The sequence below is a fragment of the Pygocentrus nattereri genome, chromosome 18 (assembly GCF_015220715.1).
Source record: "Pygocentrus nattereri isolate fPygNat1 chromosome 18, fPygNat1.pri, whole genome shotgun sequence".
Lineage (NCBI taxonomy): Eukaryota > Metazoa > Chordata > Actinopteri > Characiformes > Serrasalmidae > Pygocentrus > Pygocentrus nattereri.
The window spans coordinates 13326242-13352099 of NC_051228.1; the positions used below are offsets into that span (position 1 = coordinate 13326242).

Genomic DNA, 25858 nt, shown 5'->3' on the forward strand with positions numbered 1-25858 from the left:
TTCTCTCTTTCTTTCTCTGTCTCACACACACACACACACACACACACCACACACACAGAACTATGCAATATCTAAGTTCTAGCCTGCCTTTTAGACATAAATCTATGTGCCTCTCCTTGAGCCTAGAGGTTTGCGTGCCTATATGATCCTAGAAGCTATGTTGTCAGGGGCGAAAGCTCCTGGTAGGGTCTCCCAAGGCAAACAGGTCCTAGGTGATGGGCCAGACAAAGGGTGATCCAAAAACCCCACATGATGAAAAAGAACGGGACCCAGTTTCCCTCGCCCATATCAGGGTTACGGGGCCTCACCCTGGAGCCAGGCCTGGGGGAGGGGCTCCTTGGCAAGCACCTGGTGGCCGGCCCTTTACCCATGGGTCCCGGCCGGGCTCAGCCCGAAAGAGTTACATGGGACCACTCTCCCTAGGACCCACCACCCATGGGAGAGGTGCTTATGGGTGCCTGGTGCAATGTGGATCAGGTGGCGGGCAAAGGCGGGGGCCTTGGCATTCCGATCTCGGAACATGGAACGTGACCTCTCTGGCAGGGAAAGAGCCTGAGCTAGTGTATGAGGCTGACAGATATAGTCGGGCTCACCTCAACACATGGCAGGGGCTCTGGAACAGACTCTCTCAAGAGGGGTTGGACTTTATTCCACTCTGGAGTTGTCCAGGGTGAGAGGTGTCGGGCAGGAGTGGGCTTACTTATAGCGCCTGACTCAGCGCCTGTACGTTGGGGTTTTCTCCGGTGGACGAGAGGGTTATTTCCCTGTACCTTCGGGTCGGGCAACGGGCTCTGACTTATGCACCGAATGGCAGTTCGGAGTACCCGACCTTCTTGGAGACCCTGGAGGGGGTACTGGAAAATGTCTTGCTGGGTGACTTCAACGCTCACGTGGGCAATGACAGTGAGACCTCGAAGGGCGTGACTGGGAGGAAAGGCCTCCCTGATCTGAACCTGAGTAGTGTTTTGTTTTTGGAGTTCTGTGCTCGCCACAGTCTGTCCATAACAAACACCATGTTCGAACACAAAGGTGTGCATAAGTGCACATGGCATCTGGACACCTTAGGCCGCAGTTCGTTGATTGACTTCATAGTTGTGTCATCGGATTTGCGACCATGTGTTTTGGACATCCGAGTGAAGAGAGGAGTGGAGCTGTCAGCCAATCACCACCTAGTGGTGAGTTGGATCAGATGGCAGGTGAAAATACCAGACAGATCTGGCAGACCCAAACGAAGCCGTCAAGCTGAAGAAAGAGTCCTATTGGGCCTGGTTGGCTTGTGGGAGTCTGGAGGCAAAAGATGGGTACCGAAGGGCCAAGCGGGCCATGGCTTCGGCGGTTGCTGAGGCAAAAACTCGGGTGTGGGAGGAGTTTGGTGAGGACATGGAGAAAGACTATCAACAGGCACTGAGAAGGTTCTGGAAAACCATCAGGCGCCTCAGGAGAGGAAAGCAATTCCCGACCAATATGTATACAGTGGGGCTGGGGGGCTGCTGACTTCGACTGGATGTTGGAAGGAATACTTCAAGGATCTTCACCAGAGGAGGCAAAGCTTGGAGATCCGAGCGAGGGTCCGTCCATCACTCAGGCTGAGGTAGCCAAGGTGGTTGGAAAACTCCTTGGTGGCAGAGCACTGGGGGTGGATGAGATCCACCCGGAATTCCTGAGGGCTCTGGATGTTGTAGGGCTGTCTTGGCTGTCTTGGTATACAATTCCAGATAAAATACAGTTTTCATCAATTTATTTTAAAAGTACAACACTGTATGACAAGTTTTGGAACCCTTCTTTAATTTTACAACATACAACATTGCATAAAAAAAGGTATCATGCATGACCCTATAAAAAAAACAGAAAATTTTTATTTATTATTATATTATTATTGGAAACGCACACCAGCATTCATCATGCCATATAGCATACACAGTGGCCACCTCTTGGTTTTTCTTGAACAGCTGTAGTGAGCACACATCTGGTCGAATGTATCAACACCGCCCTTCGTTTAGTTGTAAAATTCAATCACTTCAGGCTTGTGAGTGGATCCAATACTAGGTTGTGTGTGCATGGATGACAAGAGTAGGTAGCTGTGTCAGGGAGGAATGACACGAAAGTTAGTTCTTTGGTGAAAAGAAAAGCACTGGAGCCTGCCGTGCGATTTTCTTTATCTTTCATCACATGTGGGATCTCTCTTTTGTTTGCTTTCACTGTCCCCACAATGGTCATGCCACAGTTCTCCAGGAGGTCGATCGCCAGTGGCACAGAGGTGAACCAATTATCAGTGGTCACATTGCTGTTTGTCTGGTGATATTGCTTGGTCAGCTCCTTGGTGAAATAATGGCCAAGACTTTGATCACCCTGTGGTTGTGTCACCTGCTTCCCCAGGTATGGTATCCCTGCCAAGAGGTACTTGCTGTGAACATCATTGGCAAGGACAAGCTTGATTCCATATTTGGCAGGTTTGTTGGGGATGTACATCCTAAATGGACACCTCCTTCTGAATGCCAGCAGCTGTTCATCCACAGTTGTTTTACCCAGGCACATACAACTTTTTACAGTTGTTGAAAAATATGTCCCATATTTTTCTAATGGGAGCAAATTTGTCCATGGCCTTTCTTTCCTGTCTTGTGTCAGGGTCATCAAATCACAGACAGGCAAGGAGGAATGAAAAGCGACCCTCAGACATAGCAGCATGGTACACAGGTGCCCCAATACTAGGGTTCCACATCTCTTTAGTTGACAGATGATTGTCCTTCTGACATCTACTAAATATAAAAATTCCAAGCATTGCACGCACCTCTGCTGCTGTTGTTCTCTGAATTGTAGCTGTACTCAATGATTTGGTCCTCAACAAATAATGTGAAGCTCTTCTTGTCAGCATTTGATGCTTCGGGTGTTGGACCTGGTGTAAAAGCAGGCATAATGTTCCGTGCCACTGTCCTGGTTGTAGCTGATGTCTGAGGCTGACAACTTCACTGGAAACCAGAGGTACTCCTGTAGGAGCTGTTTTCAAATCTCACAACAGGTGACATGCCATCATCCTTATCTTCATGACGTCGTCTTCTTCCTCTGCGACCAGCATGAGATGTTGCAGGGATAGCTTGAGTTGCAGCAGGGAAAATAGGATGGGCAGTAGAGGTAGAGGCAACAGGTCCTGGGGTGGCCATTTGTCTGGTGGTAGGGCTACCACAATCACGGTGTTGTATTTTTTTTCTCTTATGACTTGAAGTGCTGGGCTCAGTGCCATCACTATCATCATCATCATCATCACTTGGTTCTGGTATGTAGTCTTTATCACTGTCATTGTCATACATCACTTCTGCTTCTACATGATCAACATCTTCATCACTGTTTTCCCTGAACAGAAGCTCTTGTATTTCCTTCTCAGTCAGGTATTTCACTGATTTTCTGGACATTTTTTCCTCTCTCTGAGTGCTACACCTTAACTTGTAGCTAGCTAGCTAAAAAAGAAGTCTCCGTAGCTAACAATTGTATATGTAAATTAACAGTAGCTACATGTTACTCACTTGCATGCCATAGTAAAAATGCATGATACAGGATGACAGCTGTGGATGAAATGGGGCAGAGAATGTGACCGGCCTGAATGTTGTTTCCCTTGAAAAGTGCAAAGAGTGCCTGATTTGAACAGACAAACACTAACATTGGGTAAATTCCACCCATAAAATATGTTACTCTCTATCACTAACGCTGGGTGAAAATCACCAAAATGCATGCCTCTTGAAGAAACCACAGATGGGAGGAGGGAATCAACCATACCAATAATGACATCAATGAGTGCCCTGAAGCTCCCATGCAACTCAGACAGCAGCAACACAATGAAAATCATATGACAAAAATTGTGTGCGTGAAAATCACCCGGCGTTAGCGTTCTAGGGTTAAGAAAGGGGACCAGAGGGTGTGTTCCAACCACTGGGAGATAACACTTCTGAGCCTACCCGGTAAGGTCTATGCAGGGGTACTGGAGAAGAGAGTCCGACCGATAGTTGAATCTCAGCTACAAGAGGAACAATGTGGGTTTCGCCCAGGTCGTGGAACACTGGACCAGCTTTTTATCCTCACCAGGGTCCTGGAGGGTGAATGGGAATTCACCCAACCAGTCCATATGTGTTTTGTGGATTTGGAAGGCATTCAATTGTGTCCCTCAGGGGATCCTGTGGGAAGTGCTCCAGGAGTACGGGGTGAGGGGCTCGTTGTTACAGGCCATTCAGTCCCTGTACAAACAGAGCAGGAGCTTGGTTCATATAGCCGGCAGTAAGTCGGATTGGTTTCCAGTCAGGGTTGGACTCCGCCAGGGCTGTCCATTGTCACAGATCCTGTTCATAACTTTTATGGACAGAATTTCTTGGAACAGCCAAGCGGCGGAGGGTGTCCAATATGGTGGCTTCAGGATTTCACGTCTGCTTTTTGTGGATGATGTGGTCCTGTTGGCGTCATCAGGCCGGGACCTCCAGCTCTCTCTGGACCAGTTTGTAGCCGAGTGTGAAGTGGCTGGGATGAAAAATCAGCACCTCTAAATCGAGACCATGGTCCTCAGTCGGAAAAGGGTGTAATGCTCTGTCCAGGTCAGGAGTGAATTCTTGCCCCAAGTGGAGGAGTTTAAATATCTTGGGATTTTGTTCACGAGTGAAGGAAGGATGGAGTGCGAGGTTGACAGGCGGATTGGTGCAGCATCTGCAGTAATGCAGACCCTATACCAGTCTGCCATGGTGAAGAGAGAGCTGAGCCAGAAGGCGAAGCTATCAGTTTACCAGTCAATCTACGTTCCAACTCTCACCTATGGTCACGAGCTTTTGGTAGTGACCGAAAGAACGAGATCGCGGATACAAGCGGCCGAAATGAGCTTTCTCCGCAGGGTCGCCGGGCTCTCCCTTAGAGATAGGGTGAGAAGATCTGCGATTCGGGAGACGCTCGGAATAGAGCCGCTGCTCCTCCACATTGAGAGAAGCCAGTTGAGGTGGTATGGGCATCTGGCAAGGATGGCCGCCGAACGCCTCCCTAGTGAGGTGTTCCAGACATGTACGACGGGGAGGAGACCCTGGGGACGACCCAGGACACGTTGGAGGGATTCTATCTCTCAACTGTCTGGGGAATGCCTCGGTATCCCTCCGGAAGAGCTGGAGGAGGTGGCAGGGGAGAGGGAGGCCCGGGCATCTTTGCTTAGGCTGCTGACCCCGCGACCCGGACCCGGATAAGCGGTTGAGGATGGATAGATGGATGGATCTATGTGCTTTTACCAGGGAGTTAGTAATACCTGGTGCTTGTCTTACAGGCTATGCTGTTGTAGAGAAAGCAAAAGTAGATATGAGCTGTTTGAGTTTTTGCCACACTTGATCTGGGGAAATCTGAGCTGAAATGTGTATGATGTTGCTAGTGTTTTCTGCTCAATGCACTTTCTTGAATGCCAGTAGAAAACACCCTCATTCTCTCATTTGCTGTCTGGGACAGATTATTAGAGTGCTTGAAAAAGCACTCTATTGTTATCTCTCATACTTCTTCTCCCACACTTTTCTGCGATCAATACAGCCCAAGCCGTTTAACGTACATACTCTGTTCAAACTTTTTCGAAGGTCTCAGCGCTGTGACTTGTGCTATGTATTTTTGGAGTCGACTGGATTGGTAGTTTTTAATAAAATGAAGTTTAAAAATTAAAAACCTCCCATAAGAATTAATGGCAGAATGTCCAGAACTTCAAATTCTAACTGACATCGATGATGTCGCAGCAGGCCACTCAGTCTCTCAGACACAGCTGTCACAGAGGGAATCTGCACCTAGAAACACAATTTCAGTTTTAAATGGTAGAGAAACCTGTCCTTTCTGTAAGCTTAAAATATCTTGTCATTTTATCAGTTAACTTTAGAGTTATGAGCATTTGTTTGGCACTAGGCACAGAAAACTGCCCCATTCACTCCCTTGTAAATTTCTGAAAATCAGAATCTGCTTATTTCAAGATTTTCTCTGTTTTACTTATAACTCAGACATTTTCTGATCAATACACACAACATTCTGGTTTTACCTAAGAACAAATCCCAAATAGGAAAATACTGATGAATGTCAGGATCTTAATTAAACCTGCGTAAGTTGTTTTTTTTTAAAAATGTCTTTTAAAGAACGGTTGGTGAATGAGGCCCAGTGTTCTTACTGAGGCCATTTCCCCCTTTCAGTTTCTGCTTTGTTCTGGACCAAGAAAATGTAGATAAAAATGCATGCTTGATTATATCTTCCTTGTTCTCAGGTCATGTGGTAATGCCTTGATGTTCTCCAGTTAGTGTGCAACATCATTATTTTCATTATATATCATACAACATTATTTTTCAGCCCATACTGATGGAACATGCCTGGAGGCTAACCTTTGACAAGTTCCTGAAAAAGCGCCTAGTGTCCCTGGTGTTGTCAGGTTTTAAAAGAGAGAATGGAATATACCCCTGTATGCATAGGTTTGATTTATGTATATTAATTTAGTTAATATTATATTATTATAATTTGGTAATTATTAGTATCATTCAGTATATGCACTTGTTTCTAGTTAAGAGATGGCAAAAATTGATAGCAAAAATTGATAGCAAAAATTATTGGCATTCTCATATGATATGAATATATGTAAAAATGGGTAAAAGTCTTGCTTTTTTTTTTTTTGCTGTTCTGGGTAATATTTTGTCTTAAAATGTCACTGTGGCTATTAGTAAATTGCAAAAAGGGTGACGTTAGGCCAGAGCTTTGCAAAAATTTCATCAGTCATATGAAAAAAATTAGGTTTTTTTTTTTACGATGTGGAGAGAGAAATTAGGACTAGCTAATTCGTTTCAGTGGGATTTTGAGTGTGACGCAGTGGAATTTTGAGTGGGACTCAGTGGAATATATAAAGACACCATCTTTCATCAATGCTTTATGTTAACATTCATTTAAGCAACAAAATATGAATCATACAATTTACATGTCTAACACACTGGAAATGCAGATCATTTAAATATTACCAAGACTGATAGGCTCATGGCCCCATCGTCAACTGGCCATGGCCACAGTCAGTCTATGTTGTTCTTTGCACATGCAAGCCAAGAGCTGCAGGAAGAATGAACAATTAAATGTTGTGCTTTTTTTGGCTATATGGCAAAAATATTTCTGCATAGCCTTCAAAATTACCCATACTTTTTTTTTACACCCTTAAGTATTCCCATTTGAATGAAAGTTTTCAAGGCCTTTTTAAAAAAAAAAAAAATCTAGACAGCTTAATATAATAATGCACACAAACAGCAGCTCTAAAAGATAATAAAAGTAGGAACATGGCCATATAAAATTAACTACAACTGTTTTTGAAACTGCTAATGTTTTTGAAAAACATTATAAGTGGACTCATACAAGAAAATATAGGATGGATGTTAGCCCTTTACAGTAGAAAAATATGTATAATGTAATCTTTCACTTTTAGTGCTAGTAAAATCCAGTGCCAGTGTGTGTGTGTCTGTTAATGTGAGCAGAACAGTGTACCTGTACTTTATATTTGTATTTTTTCTTTCAGCCATTTTACAGTGTGTCATTTTATATTCAGCAGCATACCCAAATAAGGAATTCTAAACCAGTGTAAGCCAGTTTTGTCTACAGGTAAAATGAATTGCATTTCATTAATAGCAAAAGTCACCAGTATTAAACCCTTTTGTAAGTGAAAATGGTCCGAATCCTATGTGTTTTGTCCTGGTTACCCTTTTCCCCCACAAATATTATGGGGTCCTCTACAAACCTCTATTCCAAAAAACATGGAGCAGGATATGATATACAAATACTGTTACGACCCCATGGGTAAGCCTAGGGGAAAAGGGGGCCAGTGACATCTGGTTTAAATGCGATGTTTGCAGCATGAACCAGGAAGGAACAAGACATGACAAGTTCAGCGCCTTTTGTCCCATTTATTACACTCTGCTCAGGCTATGACACGAGTGAGTGAGACCCTCCACCTATAACAACAATCATCAATATTTACAATATTTACAGTTACACATTTACAGGCTTGCTGTCAAAAGAAAAACGGAATTCTGGACCCGGACGGCGCCAAAGGAAAGAAATAATCAAAACAAACAAACAAAAAAAAACTACCCTAGCTCTTTGATTTAATTCCTCACCTAGTGAAAAAAACTAAAAACTAACTACACTAGTCTTCCCCATTACATAACATAAATACACGGGTTGGTGCCCGCCCCTTACCTAAGGTGTCTATACATTGGGCTGCTATGTGATGTGTATGTAGGAGCGCGCCCTTCTACCCTGTCCAGAACCCTTAGCAGTACAGTTGGGAACCTCAGCAAAAACAGTATTTACCAACCTTTGAAAAGTAGCAGGTGCATTTTTGAGGCAAAATGGCATCACAGAGTATTGTAGGAACCTGTCAGGAGTAACAAAAGCTGACAACACAGAAGCTCTAGCAGTTAACGGAACTTGCCAATATCCTTTTAGCAGGTCTAATCTAGTCACAAAATGAATAGAACCAACATTATCAACACAGTCGTCAATCCGCGGCAAAAGGAAAGAGTCTGGAACTGTTACAGCATTTAGTTTCCTGTAATCTGTACATAACCTAAACATGCCATCAGGTTTTGGCACAAGCAAACAAGGGGAGCTCCAGGGACTACAACTTGCTACAGCTAACTTATGCTCCAACAAATATTCTACTTCTTTTCACATTATTTCCTGCTTTGTAGCATTAACCTGATAAGCATGTTGCTTTATTGGGTGGTCAGTCTTTACTTGAATATCATGGTGAAGAACGCTGGTTTGTTTTGGTACATCACAAAAAAGAGATGGATACTGGGTTATCAAGGCTATAATGTCTTCTTGTTGTGGACGTGGCCAGTGTCCTACTAAAGTTGAGTCAGGGGAATCTAGCTTGGACAGTGGTTCTGAATTTGGCAACCTAGCTTCTAATCGGGCTGCGGAACGGAACTCTAACCCATCATTCTCTTCAAGTAAGCTGTTGCACCAGCTGATACAGATACTACAGCTATAGCCTCTGGGCTGTGTGATATCTCGGGATCAATGTCTTTCCCTGGAGATGTCTCACGCTCATAGTACGGTTTTAACATGTTTATATGACAGACTCGGGACTTACGTCTACGATCAGGGGTGCTGACAATGTAATCAACCTCGCTCAGCTTTTCTTTGATGACGTATGGGCCAGTAAACCTGTGGAACATAAGGACATAGTGGAACCAAGGACAGGTAAAAGTACCAATACTTTGTTATTAACAGGAAATTCATGGACTACGTTTTTTTTTTATCATATGAATGTTTCATTTTTGTCTGTGATTTGCAAAGCATATCTTTGGTCAGGGTGCAAGCCTGATGGCAGTGCTCACGAAAGGAACTGACATAATCTAAAACATTCATGTGTACATTGGGCAGGTCAACTTCAAAAGACTCCTTAAGCACCTTCATTGGCCCATGTACTGAATGACCAAAAATCAACTCAGCTGGACTAAACTGCAAAGACTCCTGCTTAGCTTATTGGGCAGCAAATAAAACTAACGGCACCCCCTCATTCCTGTCCTTCTCACTGTCGAAACAAAACTTCCGCAACATTGACTTTAAGGACTGATGAAATCGCTCTAATGCTCCTTGTGACTCAGGGTGGTATGGGCTGGATATTTCATGTTTAACTTTCAATAACTGCATAATCTGAGCAAAAGGTTTAGAAGTGAAGTTGGGATCTGTTTGTATGACTCTTGGGAGGCCAAAGATAGTGAAGAATTTAATTAGAGCCTTTACAGCGGTTTGAGCAATGGCACTGCCTCTGGAAACCGTGTGGCAGCACACATGATAGTCAACAGGAACTGGTTACCATTCTTTGTTTTAGGTAGAGAGCCGACACAATCAATTAAAACTCTTTCAAATGGTTCACTCATCATGGGGATAGGCTGCAGGGGAGCAGGAGGGATGATTTGTTTTGTTTTCCTGACCATCTGACATGTTTCGCATGACAGTAACTAACTGCATCTTTGCAAAACTGGCCAAAAGAAATGTTTTAAGACACCTGAGTACGTCTTGGTAATTCCTAAATGTCCTGACCCAGGATGATCGTGAGCTACACTCAATACTAAAGTCTGAAACACAGAAGGAACGGCAATCTGGTGAACTGCATCTTGTACGGTTGCTTGAGGGGCCCATTTGCGCATTAAAATGTCATTGTCTAAAAAGAAAGCTACCTGCTTTTTCTGAATGTCCTCATGGTCACACACAGAAAGAATACATTTAGCCAAACTGCCATCAAGTTTTTGAGCTGAAATGAACTCTTTTGGAGTAACATCGGTTGGGGATGAAGGTGACATCTCTACTACATCTTCTGTAGTAGTGGCTGGTTGAGGAGAAACGAACGGCTCATTGCGTGCAAAAAAAGAGTCAGAGAGGTCGACTACATCTGCTGTGCATTTAGCTTGGGCCCTTGTGACTGCACAGGCGGGGAAGACATCTGAAAACCTTTCCCTCAGCTCATCTGTGAAAGTACTAGTACTGGGCTTACTGGCTTAAGGAGGAACAACCCTCCCGCCAACTAAATCATTACCGAGAATAAAGTCCACACCCTTAACAGGTAACTCCTGCCTAACCCCAATTCGGATTAAAACAGATAAAAATCCACTTTACCTTTATTTAAAAAAAAGACAAGATAAAAGTGACCTCTATTTAAATGAAATGACAAGATATTCAGTATCACATTGATGTTTTTAATAAAATATGTAGTCAATCAGAAATTAATGCCAACAACACATTTAAAAAATGGGACAGAGGCCATATAAGGTACATTGTGAAACATTCAAAAAACATTTTAAACAGCTGCTGCAGTCATAAAAGCAGCATGCAGGAAAGGCTTAGTCCTTTATGAGGTAGAACAGATCAAGGGATATCACTTTGCCAAAAAATATTTCAGTGAACACTAGCAGTTTAAGAACAGTGCTCCTCAAAAAGCTTTTGTGAGTATTTTAGTATTTAGTCTTTCACTCTCTATAGTGCATAATATTGGAAAAAGACTGAGGGAATCTGGAGAAATCTGTGTGTAAACTGATCAGTCAGTCAACCATTACTTCGGCTCAGAAGTAAAGGTTAAAATCAACACCATGACTAGACATTCACAAGAAAACAGTGACTACAGGGGTAGTGAAAATGATGTTAACCCTGACAATGATGTGATAATCTATGTTGTCCATGAGCTGTTAATAATTTTGTTACTAATAATAATAAAGTTAATAATTTCAGGTACCTAAGGCAACACTCCAGCTTTAGTCATTCACTTGAGTTACAGCACAACCTGGTGCAATGCATGGTGAGCCAGACTAGCCCTAGATGCACAGGTTACTTGCTGCCACAGGATCAGGGCATTTACCCTTCCCTAGCTGCACACCTCACCACAGCTGCACACCTGACTAATACAGCCCTCTCAGCCCGATGCACCATTAAATGCAACATGCTATATAATTGAGAACAGAAGAACAAACACTCTTCCTCACCAACTTAGATATAAGATAAAAAGATATGAGGACAAGGAGGTGACAAAAGACTGGCTTCAGCCAGTTGCTCATACAAAGTGAACCATGGCCTCTGATATGAACCAAAGAAGCAAACCAAAAAAGCGATTTATGGCAGTGCAGTCTTAAATGTCCTCTTAGGACAAGTTTTCTGAACTGTTCCTCCAGGGTTTCCTATCCACAGATACAAAACAACAATTTTGGATAGGATTCAGATGCTGGGGGAACCTCTCCCATCGTTCATTACACTCAGGTAACTGCTCTAAGAAATTAAAAAGATTGACATGAACTGCTGCCATGTTTTGTATCAGTACAAACTTGCTATGTATGGGTTCTCAATCACATTTATTGCTGAACTACTCTTAAAATGCCATTTACATGCAGTTTTGAGCCCTGTTAGTGCACCAGTCCCTTTGAGGGAGGTGGCACAGCAGAGGTGAAATGTTTCAAATGCTCCACTCCAGGGGTCACTACCTGTAAGTGGCATTTTAGAGTAAAATAGGGCAAATCACAAGACATTCAGACCCTCCTTAAATTCCCAGGCACCACCTACAGGGGCTCATTTACAATGTAGCTGAGTTTGTTAAAATAAAGATTCCAAAGTAAAGATAAAATAATAAAAGAAAATGTTTAAAAATATGAAAGAAAGTCACAATAAAACAATTTATATAATATTAATAAGAAACAATAAAACAATAATAGACAAAAAATAAAATATGAGGAAAAATATATAAAAGTAATAATACATCAAATAGAATAATAAAGCTAAAAATAAATAAATACAATATTCATGTAAAACAGTTACAGAGAGAACTAAAATAATTCAAAAGTAAAATTAAAACACCCCAGGAGAAATGAGCCAGTCAAGCGTTAGAGTACCTTGTACCTTGTTCCAGCTCACTGGTGCAGTATAGCTTAAGGCAGTTTTATCCAGCTCAGTAAAAACTCAGGGAATCTCAAGGGAAATAAAATCATCTGAGCAGGTTTTGTAATATGTGTACTTAACATTGAGCATGGAGGTAATATAATAATAATAATAATAATAATAATAATAAATATAGCCGCAAGCGGCAATTGCGGGTTCAACCACGCTAAGGCATCCATGGAACCCCTAAAGGCCCAGGGGCCATATAGTGAATAATTATTAATTAACCTTTGATTTGAATACATGAAGCATGCTCTTAAGTGTCAGTGTCCATTTAACTGGCTTATGAGGCACAAATGGCCAAAAGGTCACAAAACATTGTAATGGAAAAACGATTCAGATCATAGAAGTAAAAAATCACATGCTGAGATTAGTGTAGTATGTGAAATGGCTAGAGAATTGTATATATGAAGCATAGAGGTAGGCCTGTGTATGTGTGTGTGTGTGTGTGTGTGTGTGTGTGTGTGTGTGTGTGTGTGTGTGTGTGTGTGTGTGCATGCCTAAATACTAGTAAAGGCCTAAAATAATTGTAATCAACATCAATAAAAATACACAAAGTGTATTTATTCATGGTAGTTTCCAGTTAAGAGGCCTACAAGGTAGTAAAGGCCCAAAACAGCTAAATAACTTGCAAGGTCAAACTGATTCAATTCTTAGAAAGGAGTCACATGGTGAGTGTGTGTGTGTGTGTGTGTGTGTGTGTGTGTGTTTGTGTGTTGTTCCAGTGCCTGTCCAGAAGCTACAATGAAGTAAAGGCCCAAACAGCTGAATGAATTGCAAAGTCAAACTGATTAATTTCATAGAGGGAAGGAGAAGGAGTCACATCGTGACATATAGTTGTGTGTGGGGGGAGGGGGATATGTGTGTGGATGTGTGGGTGAGTGTCTGGGTGTGTGAGTGTATTGTTCCAGTACCTGTCCAGTAGATGGCACTAAAACACCAGCATACTGATAATTATTGTATTAAGAATACTAAAAAGTAAACAGTTTTTTTGATGCTATAGCGCCCCCTAGTAACTCAGGGACATCAAAATTGGTAGAGTAGCTCTGAGGCACATGGGTAACAAGTGTGCCGTGTGTGGTGGCAATCGGCCAAAGCATTTATGGGTTAGAGCTGGATTTCTTCAGAATTTGCGGTGGAATTTAGGTACCTTATATTTGATTGGCTGCTGGCAACTCGTAATGTGGAAATGTCAACTTTTTTTAATAATTATTAAACTTCAGACTTTTGTGAATGTGTCGATATCAATATGTGTCGGTATGATAAAAAACCTAGGACTAGTTCGCGCTAAAAAATGTGCATGTTTTTGCATATCATGCAAATTATCTCAAAAGGGAAGGGGCAGAGCCTATGGGTTCTTGAGGCTTTCTTGTACATGGCAAGAACCTTTATGAGGGGAAAAAAGAATGCTGTTTTTGAACTACGCCCCCTGGTGGCCGACCGACTTGTCGTCATAATATGTGTTAGAGGGTGTATATATATGAGTGCACCTACCAATTTTGGTGCGGATTGGTCAGCGATAAGGGTGTCAAATGGCCAATGGCAATTAATTGGCTTGTGGCGGCCATGTTTTTTGAGGTATGACGTCATCACTGTGTGTCCTGAGTTACATTAGGTCACTGATGCACCATATGAAGTTTTGGCTTGATGTGACTTATGGTTGCTGAGAAACAATTTTTTCCATGTTATAGCGCCCCCTATTGACCAATATTGGCCAGCTTTGTCCTGTGACCTCACAATCATGTGTACTATCAAGGTATCAAGTGGCATGCAAAACGAAGCAAGCGTTGTGGAGATATGGCTGTTGAAGTAAAAGAAGCTCCGCCTCTGAGCTGTTGATTGACATGTGACAAGTCTGACATTGAAGAATGTCAACATTTTTGTAATAATTATTCATGTACAGACTCTTCTGAGTAATTTGACACCAAGATCGACAGGATGGGTTGAAAGACCTAGGACTAGTTCGCGAAAGTAGGTTTTGCATATTATGCAAATTAGCAAAAAATCTAAGTGGGCGGAACTAAAATTGGAAATAGCAGTTTGGTGTGGCTTGAGCCAAGGAATGTAACAGAAGTGGAATTTAGCACCAGCATCAGGCAAATGTGAGTCCCTATAAGTGAGTGTGGTCCTTTTGACCTAAGGACCTGTTGTAGCAAGTTTGGTATGTCTAGGCTTTACGGTTTAGGCTCTAGGATCATTTCTAGACACCAAAATGGGAAAAAGAATAATAAGAAAAAACGGAACAATAACAATAGGGTTCAGCACTTAAGTGCTTGAACCCTAAATATATAATAATAATAATAATTTTTATTTATATGGCCATTTTCATGACGTTAGCAGCTCAAAGTGCTTTACCGACATGTGATAAAACGTATAACCAGATACAACCAGACACAAATCAAACATATTTTGTGCAAAGAATTTGTTGAAATAAAACTGCTCCAATTTAAACATTTCAGCAAGATACAGACATAGCGTTCAGTGTCCTTTGTTAATCCTTAGTAACACTTTAGCCTTAAAGTCCTCATCAATGACCCTGGCTCTGTTTTGGGTGAGAATGAGGCCTGAATTGTATATTGTATACAGATAAGTATTTGAATACAGAGCTAGACCAGATTCAGCATTTGCACTGATTAGTCATACGACCAAGATTAAAGGAAGAGAGACTCAGCACTGTCATTCTGACCATTCATATGATCAGCCATGAGTAAACTTTACAACTTCAGAGTAGAAAAAAAGAAGAAAAATCACAGTACTAATTATGCTACTTAGAATGAATGCTGACAGACCTCAAGAGTCACCTGCATACACAGCTATCTCTTTGTCTGTCTCTCTGCCTGTCTATTTCTCTCTTTTTCTCAAAATGGCCACATTTCGCTGGCTTCATGAAGTGTGTTTGTACAGGTATGAGAGGAATGCCACAGCTGGCCTAGTGTGGCCTTTCTCAAAGCCATTTCTATTACAACCAGACAAACAGCATTTATAGCATCCCACAACACACACAGAGCACCATTTACAAATCAACCGTAAGAAACAGTATGTCAGGCAGACACAGGAGATGGAGTCAAGATACACAGAAATGGGTTTATTGTCACTGAAAAGGGTAAAGCATGTTGTGTGTCAGTGGGCTCTGACAGGACGGAATGGCATAAGAACATGTGCAGACAATATTATTTCAATAATACAGATTTATATGCAAATACATGTATATAAATAAATAGATTTAAGCAACTTAAATGTTTTTTTATGTGAAAACACAATTGTATCATGTTTTCTGTGTGTCTTTGCAATATGCTGTTTGGTGAGACAGCAAATAGCATTTTTGCTGATAAGCATAAACATATTGTTGTTCTTTTTTGCAGGCCTAAAACACACTTCACTTACACACAGTAAATGTTTAAATTGTGTTGTGTGTATTAAATTGGGTTCAGTAGTAAGGTATGAGGCTTTGCGAGAGGGATGCCTTCTTCTCAGATCTCCTTGTGCGACAGGGCACTGCTGGCTGCCCGGCCCTTGCTTGGAAACAAATGAAAGGCCACTACAGACCAAATGAAGCTCTCCAGAGACACTCTTCAGATGGGCATGAAATTTTTAAATGATAAAGGCTTCATAAGCATCCATATGTACACATACTACATACACGTCAGTGCTTATTCATGTCAGCTAATTCTTTGATGTTATGGAGGGGTGTTTTTTTTTTTTATCATTCATTGTCTCTCTTAGTCTTTGGCTCCTACCTGTCAGTCTGCTCCACTTTTGAGGATGGTGGCCATCTCATACCCTCTAGAGAGCCTATTATCAGATCCCTGCTTCACAGAATTGCAGCCCAGTGGAGCATGCACTGCCAAGGCTACTGAAAGGGGAAAGAGGAGGGCCCACTGCCACAATGGTTATGCAGCTTTTTCCAAGCACTCCAGGTTTCGTTAGGCAATGGTGGGTCAAACAGATTTTAATACTCTGCTCCCTGATGGTTTCATATTGTAATTGTAGTTGTAAATAACTATTTCTCTATTTCCTACACTCAGCCTCACTGTTCTCAAAAATCTGTTTATATGTATGTCTTCTTTACCCCATTCTCACTTTATCACTGTTCTTTATTTTCCGTCATATAATTGCTATGTGTTATGTAGTCTTATCTCATTGTCATTGTAGAATACAGAAATAATTGACTACATTTTCCCTGAGAAAGGTGAATTTGCCTTAAAATGAGCTGAACCCCCTTATCTCTCACTGTTTCTCTCTTTAATGCCCACAAATATACATCCACACATACACATTTCCTTGTCAACAAGGTTTGTCCCTTATTCTACATTTATTACACTGAGAGAGAGAGAGAGAGAGAGAGAGAGAGAGAGAGAGAGAGAGAGAGAGAGACAGAGAATAAAAGATGGTGCTTTGCTGAAGATAGTGCTCCAGTGGCCACACTTTCAGACCCAGACTACCACAGGCATTGTTTTTTTTAATGAATGATCTAATTGCCTTTATGCCTGTACTTTAAATTCTTTAATCATTAAAATCCTGCTATCAGACCTCAGTCTTTCTTTATAGTTTATAGTTGATGATTTTTGCACTCACTTGCTGCTTTGATGCCAGTCCAATATTATAGATTTATGTGTTTATATACATGTATATGATGCCCTTTCTTATATACTGTCTGCACACTATGTAGTCTTGTTTAAAGTGTTGCTGCTGTTTTGTGTTGCACTATGGGGCCTAAAGAGTGACCTTACATTCTACTAGTTATTTTGAGGAATGACAAAGACCATTCGACTTCTGACTTTGACTTGACCGGCCCCTAAATTTGTACCCTGAGGCAATACCATGAGTGGAATTTTGCAGACATTGTAAGAATGTAACTTGTCTGAACTCATTTGTCAGTTCTGCACTTCATACAGAGTTAGTCAATGGAAAACAATGTTAAAGCATAGACAAAATACAGAAATATAAACATTTCCAAAGGTTTTGGACAGCCTAACAGCATATCCACATGTGTCCAATAAAAATTTGTTCCAAAACCATAGGCATTGATATGGAGTTGGTCAAAATAAAAAACAAAAGCATTAGGGAATTTGGACGCTGTTCATCATTAATCATGATCGAAGTGTGTGTGTGTGTGTGTGTGTGTGTGTGTGTGTGTGTGTGTGTGTGTGTGTGTGTGTGTGTGTGTGCGTGTGCGTGCTCTTTATCCTCATGAGCATTGTCAGTATTTACATGTGTTGTGTGTCTTCCCTGTTATGTGAGTGACAAATTAAAGGCTGGACATGTGAGTTATGAGAGACACAAGAGGTGTTTTCAAAACAGTTAAGTTGATTACTTAGTTGCTTGTTACACAAATGGCTAATCAGCCAATCACATGGCCACAACTCAATGCATTTAGGCATGTAGAGGTGGTCAAGACAGCTTGTTGAAGTGCAAACCGAGCATCAGAATGGGGAAGAAAGGTGATTTAAGTGACTTTGAATGTGGCATGGTTGTTGGTCACTAAGGTTTACAGAGAATAGTCCAGAAAAGAATATCCAATAAACAGCAGTTGTGTGGACAAAAATGCTTTGTTGATGTGAGAGGACACAGGAGAACGGGCAGACTGGTTCAAGATGATAGAAAGGCAACAGTAACTCAAATAAATGAACAAAATCTCTGAGGAGTTTCCACCACCTTGTTGAAGTATGCCACGAAGAATTAATGCAGTTCTTTAGGCAAAAGAGGGTCCAACCTTTTACTAGCAAGGTGTACCTAGTGAAGTTGCTGGTGAGTGTATATCTTCTGCATGGAACTGAGAAATGTTCTGTTGTATTTTTTTTCTGAGTAATTTACATATGTAACACTCTGTTGACTTCTTACATCCTACTTACCTCTAAAAAGAATCATGGTTTTTGTTGTCAATAAAGTTTCACCACAAACATTCACGCACACACACACACACACACACACACACACACACACACACACACACACACACACACACACACACACACACACACACACACACAGATTGTAATACCTTGCCTGTCTATAGTACTAGTAGTATCCATGGCAGACAGATGAAATATGTGGTATAACCAACCAAACAGTCAAACTTGGAAAGCTCTGAAATTCTGTCTTCTCCAACAGACAAAGCTGGTGGAAAAATAGGAAAGCAGATCCCTCCATTTTTTTTTTCGATGCCCAACTTGTTGCCTCCGTTAAGCTCTTTTATCCTCTCAGTACTGCTGTTGTTATTGTTGTGTTCTAAATCATGCTAAATCTACTAAGTGAAAAGTCACAATAGACACCCAGAGAAGATGGCCACTATTGTCTTTTGTCAGCCAGTGTTCAGAGTATTATTAGAATTGAAGGATACAGGACAGGATATTTTCAAGCATGAGTCAAAGTTAATTTAATTCTTTATATGTGATGTTCCCTTGTTACATTTCTTAGTGAAATTTTAAATAGAGTAAAAAAAGTAAGTGTAGGGAGAGTTTGTTTTGGTACGGATAAAACCTAAAAACAGATTTCTAGATGCCACTAATACTATGTAAAGCTGAGTATCCAACAAAGGAATAAAAGATAGCAGAATGTCAGTAATGGTGGGAAATTATCTACATGTGTAATTGTATTTTTAGTACAGGCATGTAAATATTTGTAATATCCTCTGTGTGAAATGGGCACAATGCATCAAGTGCTTTTCCATCCTTTTTCTTGATGACACCATCTTTATTGTTTAGGCTACTTGTTTTCTGTCAAGTCAATATTTTATTTGAATTAAAATAATTGTCATCTTTACAGAGAAAACTGGGCTCTGATTATTGAACAGTGAATAGTAATTACATGCTTTGGCTGAACCTAACAATATGCATTTAGGAAGGAGAGCTCTGTTTCTAATGATGTCTGTTTTTGTAATCATGTTTAGTCATATAATTGAATCATCAATTTAAATGGTACTATAGGTACATCTTGAATGCTGCTTACCGTAGATGGCCTTAAGAAATGCATTTGATTTGGTAATTCGTCTTTGCACTTTAACAAACATTAAGTCAGTCCCACAATGCACATCCAATAAATGCTGTTAAACATCTGTGGTTTCTCTCAACACTCTGTTAAGTGGTAAGACACAGCTTCATATACAGTACAATATTGCAGGAATTATCTGTATGTAGCCTTCCAAAAGTGATTGTCTGATTCAGCTGACTCACAAGCAGGTCCTTACTGAAACTGGGAAAAGACATTTTAATTGTCCTTCTCTCTGAAAACTGCTGGTAAAATGCTCTAAATGGTCCTGGTTTGGACATTGAGCTTTACTTTTACTTTATTCGGTTTTACATATACAGGAACAATACAGATTAATAGACATTCCTGTAAATGTGTAAGTTTAGCCAACTCACTCACTTAGCCATGGTGGGAAATTATCTACATGTGTAATTGTATTTTTAGTACAGGCATGTAAATATTTGTAATATCCTCTGTGTGAAATGGGCACAATGCATCAAGTGCTTTTCCATCCTTTTTCTTGATGACACCATCTTTATTGTTTAGGCTACTTGTTTTCTGTCAAGTCAATATTTTATTTGAATTAAAATAATTGTCATCTTTACAGAGAAAACTGGGCTCTGATTATTGAACAGTGAATAGTAATTACATGCTTTGGCTGAACCTAACAATATGCATTTAGGAAGGAGAGCTCTGTTTCTAATGATGTCTGTTTTTGTAATCATGTTTAGTCATATAATTGAATCATCAATTTAAATGGTACTATAGGTACATCTTGAATGCTGCTTACCGTAGATGGCCTTAAGAAATGCATTTGATTTGGTAATTCGTCTTTGCACTTTAACAAACATTAAGTCAGTCCCACAATGCACATCCAATAAATGCTGTTAAACATCTGTGGTTTCTCTCAACACTCTGTTTAGTGGTAAGACACAGCTTCATATACAGTACAATATTGCAGGAATTATCTGTATGTAGCCTTCCAAAAGTGATTGTCTGATTCAGCTGACTCACAAGCAGGTCCTTACTGAAACTGGGAAAAGACATTTTAATTGTCCTTCTCTCTGAAAACTGCTGGTAAAATGCTCTAAATGGTCCTGGTTTGGACATTGAGCTTTACTTTTACTTTATTCGGTTTTACATATACAGGAACAATACAGATTAATAGACATTCCTGTAAATGTGTAAGTTTAGCCAACTTCACAATTATCAATAACCCAACTGGAAGAGGTGGAGTACAAAGGTGATGAGGAAAGGCAATGCTAAAATAAAGTCTGGGCATATCACCTACTAGTGGTCGGCAGTCTGCAGTTCTTTTACTGTCCTATCGCAGCTCCACAACAACTATAAATGGTCTTAAACATTACAGTTAATGTATAATTGCTAATTCACTCACCTTTAACCCTGAAGGTTGGCACACAGACTGCTGGTCACCATAGCAATGCAGATAACAACTTTGCCCAGCTAGCAGGTAATAAAAAGACAAAGAGAAAGATTTAAGACAAACATTGATCATTTGGAGATGAATGGACTTTTATAAGCACTCCAGCTTCCTGATACGTTTGATCTGCAATGAGAAACTGTCAAACACTAAGAAGTCACACAGCTGCAGTCAGCTTCACAACTGCCAGCTTCTTGTTTGAATTTTCCCTTTTCACCCGAAGTTGCAGCTTCATTCTGGCACCTTCAACTTTTGTTATCTCATGATAACAATATATGTATCTCGTTATTTCAAGATAAAATCTCAAAATAAGTTCAGAAAATTGTAAGTTACCTCATGGCCTCTTTGGACTTCTGTACACATCCATTATGGCACCCCTCAGTTTCTTCTTGACAGCCTTTGGCTACCCTGTGTAGATCATAAATCTCTAAATTGTGACTCTCAAGGAGCTGGAGAGATGGATGCAGTTAAAAATGTATTAAAAGTTTCCTCGCCTCTCCTTACGTTCCCTATTGGTAGACAGTTGTGGCTGACGTAATCTCAGAGACTAGAGAAGTAATGTCGTTCAATGTATAATTTCTCTCCTCCACCCTTTACCGTCTCTTCGTCCCGCTTCTCTCACTGCTCTCTGACCACTCAACTCAACACACCCCCATGTGGTGGCAGCGCACGACAGCTTTTCTTTTTGGGAAACGCTGCTCAGACTTGCATCTGTGAGAGGGATACGGAGTAGGGGCTGCATTAAGTTTGGCTTGAATCAGGAAGTGGGAGGATCTGATTGCAGGGGGTGGGACGGGGTGTTGATCGCTGAGACACGCCGTTGGATGAATTGAGAGTTTGTGTGCGCTACGGAACGAAGAGTGTACGGCGGTGGCCGAACCGACGGAAATCCGCGAAACATTTCGAAAAAAGACGCACTACTACATCGGCTACTGGTGATATTTAACGCGATTCTATTTCGCCTTCACTGGAAGTAGAAACACGGATACGCTTTGTTGGATTTTCTGCTCTTCGAGAGCTGTTGGAAAATAGCACACGGGAGACGGTCTTTAACCTCGCGTGGATTCTACAGAGCGCAGCCTCGCGCCTTCTGTGAGAAATAATGTACCCTGACACAAAGGCACGCAAAAGGAGGATCTATTAACAAGGAATTCCACGGCGAATTCGTGAGATGAATAATTTTCTGCCCCTGGGAAGTTTTGGAGACACGATTGGAAGGATTTCTTGACTTGTGGGCGTTATTGTTGTTTTTCTATAGGCGAGACACATGGCTGCCTTTGTCCGGGGGGCAGAGTAGATTTTTTTTATCTCTGCCGCTGGGATTTTGGTCTTGCAAAGACTTCTTAGTTCATATGGCTACCTTCAGTTTGTACGGAGTGGAGAGTGCCACTTATCTGTGGATTACGCTATTTTATAAGCAAAGTGTGAAAGGAGGCCACATTTACTAGACCGCAAAAGTGAATTTTACTTGGTATTTTCTTCAGTGCCAACCCTACAACATTAAAAGGTAGCTACACGCAGTCGTGTTCTCTTTCTTTTCTCGGACCACTGTACTAAATCGTAGTTTTTAATTACCCTTTGCTTTGTAAACTATGTTGCTGTTGGTGGTGTACTGAAGCCAGAAGCCCTGAATGTTCCCAGATGTTGGGGGTTCTGGTTTCAAAACTGAAAAACTTTTGCATTTGCGCATCATTATTTGAACGATTTTCTTGGAAATTGGGACGTAACATAAACAGAAAATACATGGTTTATTGAGACGTATCATTTTTATGTCATTACAATATAAAACGTGTCAAAAGACTACTAGAATATACGATAGTGTTTTTTCGTATTAACATTATTTTTCTTGTTAATAACAGTAATAACAACGATAATGATAATAAGCGATACCAGTAAGAGAAATAAAATGCAGTAGTAATAGTAGTTGTAGTTGTAGTTATAGTTGTAGCTATAGTTGTAGCGGTGGTCTTGTAAAATTTGCTGAATTTTACTGCCTAGAGCTGTGTTTTATACACTTTACTATTGGGGGGTGATTTACTCCATGCGAAAACGGTAAGAAGTTGAAGTAAACATAAGCCTAATTTATGGAGTTTTACAAGTGGCCTACTTTTCATCTGTAAAAGTCTTTTTACAAATGTCTCAGTAGCCTACATGAGACTACACATAATTCTGTGTTTATCATTTTGGAAATTAAGCATTAGTTAATCCCATGAAAAATGTTGTAGCATTTAAATATTTGTAAGTCAATCTTAATAACTCAAATGGCATTTACAAATAGCAAGTCTCAGTCAGGAGAGCACAGCTTATATAGTTTAGAGATTGACCGATTTCAATCAATCTCTTTCACTTTTGATCTGTTTAAATTATCTAGTGCCTCGTTGACACCACATTCTTGCGGAAATAGGCTTCTATTACCTAGATGCTTTGTAAATGCCAACACTGGATATTGGCGCAATAACACAGCGATGTCAATACGCTGAGCCGATTTTCAGAGCAGTGTGTTGTTTTGCATGGACCCACAGTGCCATCAAGTGGAGAGTTTGAGGACTGTGTGGACTTGTTCGAGTAGTGCCGATCCTTTGAAGATAAAGGCCACCTGGTCCGTCCTGAAGCAGATGCACTAACTCTCTCTGTCTTTCAGGGTTCAGATGCCAACTCTGAGAAATTCTTCAGAACAGCTGCAGCTAAAGGTATGTGCCCTTTCCCCATTTGTTTTCAGTGTCTGTCATACTGTGATGATTCTCATTTTTGCTTATTTATTTATTTATTTATTTATTTTTCATGCTGTTACTGGGTCTTAATTATTGGTACTGCATTTCTGTTTTGTTGTTACATAGTATAAAGGATGGTGTCAGTCATTTGTGCCTGTCTCATTGTGCCTCTACTTTGACACCTGTATTTTCTTGACAATTAAAACAGCGGCATGTGTGTTACTGGGAACAAGGATCTTAACACAATATGAGCTCACTTTCCTATACCAAAAATTTGCTACTAATTCCTGTGGAATTTGAGCTGGGCTGTTTTCCAGCCCCAGATAATGGAACCTGGTCTTTGTGAATTTACATTTCTTCATAGTATTGTGTTACCAGATTGAGGAGTGCCATGCAGGGTGTTTGGGAGGGAGGGCAACTTGAAGGGATCTGACCCCAGGGAACGTTTTCAAAAGAGGGGCCGACGGGATTGTGACAAGCCCCTTGTTCCGCCTCTTCCTTTACTTTGCTCCCTTTGGGCCCTGAGCCCATTTCCCACATTCTGCTCTTTGATAGCCTTTGGGGCTTGATTTGTGGGCTTAGGCAGGCAGCTGAATGGCCGCACTTGACGGAGATGGCTTTTCCTCTAGGAGAAGAACATGTCACAGTGGCCAATATGACCCATTTGAATGGATTAAACCACCCTTTGTGGCATAAATTAACACAGGGTCGCCTTCTCAATCCATGAAAAGCCCTGGCTTGGGAACCTGTACACATATAGTCTCAGCTGCATCTTCTGCCAAGAACTAAATTTCCATCTAAATGTGCATCTTTTCTTTCTCCTCTTCCTACTCCACCTCCTCTGTGCCCTCTCTTAGTCTCCCCATATGCTAATGTGCATTAGGAAGGTGAATGGCATTGAGTATGTAGCCTTTTTTAATGCAGGGGCTTATTTTTAATGGTATTGCTCAGAAAGATAAAAGGGGACAAGTATGTTTATTTGTAGCATGTCTGTAAACGAGATAACCAACTGTTCTAATTCTTGGCTAGCAGACTTTGTGAGGATGAATGTAGTACGTATTTGGCTTAAGATTACAGGTGAAAAGTGTACCTCTTTACGTTGTTTTGTGTGCACCACCCCTGGCTTGAACATTTGCACCAGTGTGGGAAGATAAGAACTAAAGCTTTCACAAAGGTGAGAGAACTGCTCCTAAAATTTAACCTGTGATACTTCAGTAATGTTAGCATTCCAGTAATGTTAAACCATCATAAACAGCTTTTGTCAGTTTGTTGAAGTCTTGTAACATGTTTGTCTAGCCATAAAATACTGTTCTTTTTTCTGCTCTCTATTTGTTTTTTTTGTTTTTTTTTTCACCTTGCTCCTAGCAGTGTGACAGAAGTTAGTTCTTAGCCTTGTTGCTCTTTTTCTCATCTAGACCCTTCTCTATGTAATGTAGTCTCTATTCCACTGGCTACAACTAAGTGGTGCATCTGTTAGTTATAGGTTGCCTACAGGTATCAGGCTATAAGCTCTGTTTCTATTAGAAATAGGATTTTTTAATGTATTATAATTTATGCATTATACTAATTATCTATCTATCTATCTATCTATCTATCTATCTATCTATCTACTACTTATGTATGTAAGTTCTTGATCAGAATGGGCCATGGGGCTGGACTTCATGGGTGTTTAGAATATGCTTGAGATATGAGTTGAGCTTATAGACCAGGCACCAAAATAGCCACTTCTGGAGGCTTTAACAGAGAAAGAACAAGGGTAAGGCTATAATGTTTAATTAAAGAATAGAGTGAGCTGTAAGCAGAGAATCCTGCCAATATCCATCATGCTCTCCATGCAGGCCACAATCTCTACCCATAGCTTGCCTTCTCATTATTTGTCTCTATTACCATACCTTTTCTCTTTTGCTGTTTCATTGATGCTCTCAGTGAAAGGCAAATAGTAAATTGGACTGTTGAGGAATATTTTTACCCATATTGATTTGTTTGAATGTCTTCAAATTTAGTAACAGAGTAAATTTGTGCCTGTGTCAGTGTTATGCCACTGAATCAGTTTTTTCTCATCTATACAACCAAATCTTCTCTCTCCTCCAGTTACAATTCACTGTATGATAAGTGTGGCGGTAATACATTTGCTTATTCATAAACAAACATTACAGGCTAAGTGTACCTCTTGTGAAATGTGAGGCAAAGATGCGTTATTTCATTATTTCATGTTATTTTGTGGATTAAAATATATTTTCTACAATGTTTCCTTCCCACATGCACTCCAACTGTCTCTGTTTTAATTCATGCCAAAGGTGTT

General features: G+C 40.7%; 1 protein-coding gene across 8 annotated transcripts in view; it reads left to right on the plus strand.

Moving 5' to 3' along the window:
* Positions 1 to 25858, plus strand: part of auts2a (activator of transcription and developmental regulator AUTS2 a) — a 469856-nt gene that overhangs the window by 380697 nt on the left and 63301 nt on the right. For all 8 annotated transcript variants that reach the window (XM_037547285.1, XM_017722542.2, XM_037547284.1 and 5 more), the window contains one exon: positions 23487 to 23535. In XM_037547285.1, the coding sequence (XP_037403182.1) occupies positions 23487 to 23535 (49 nt within the window). The remainder of the gene's footprint in view (positions 1 to 23486; positions 23536 to 25858) is intronic.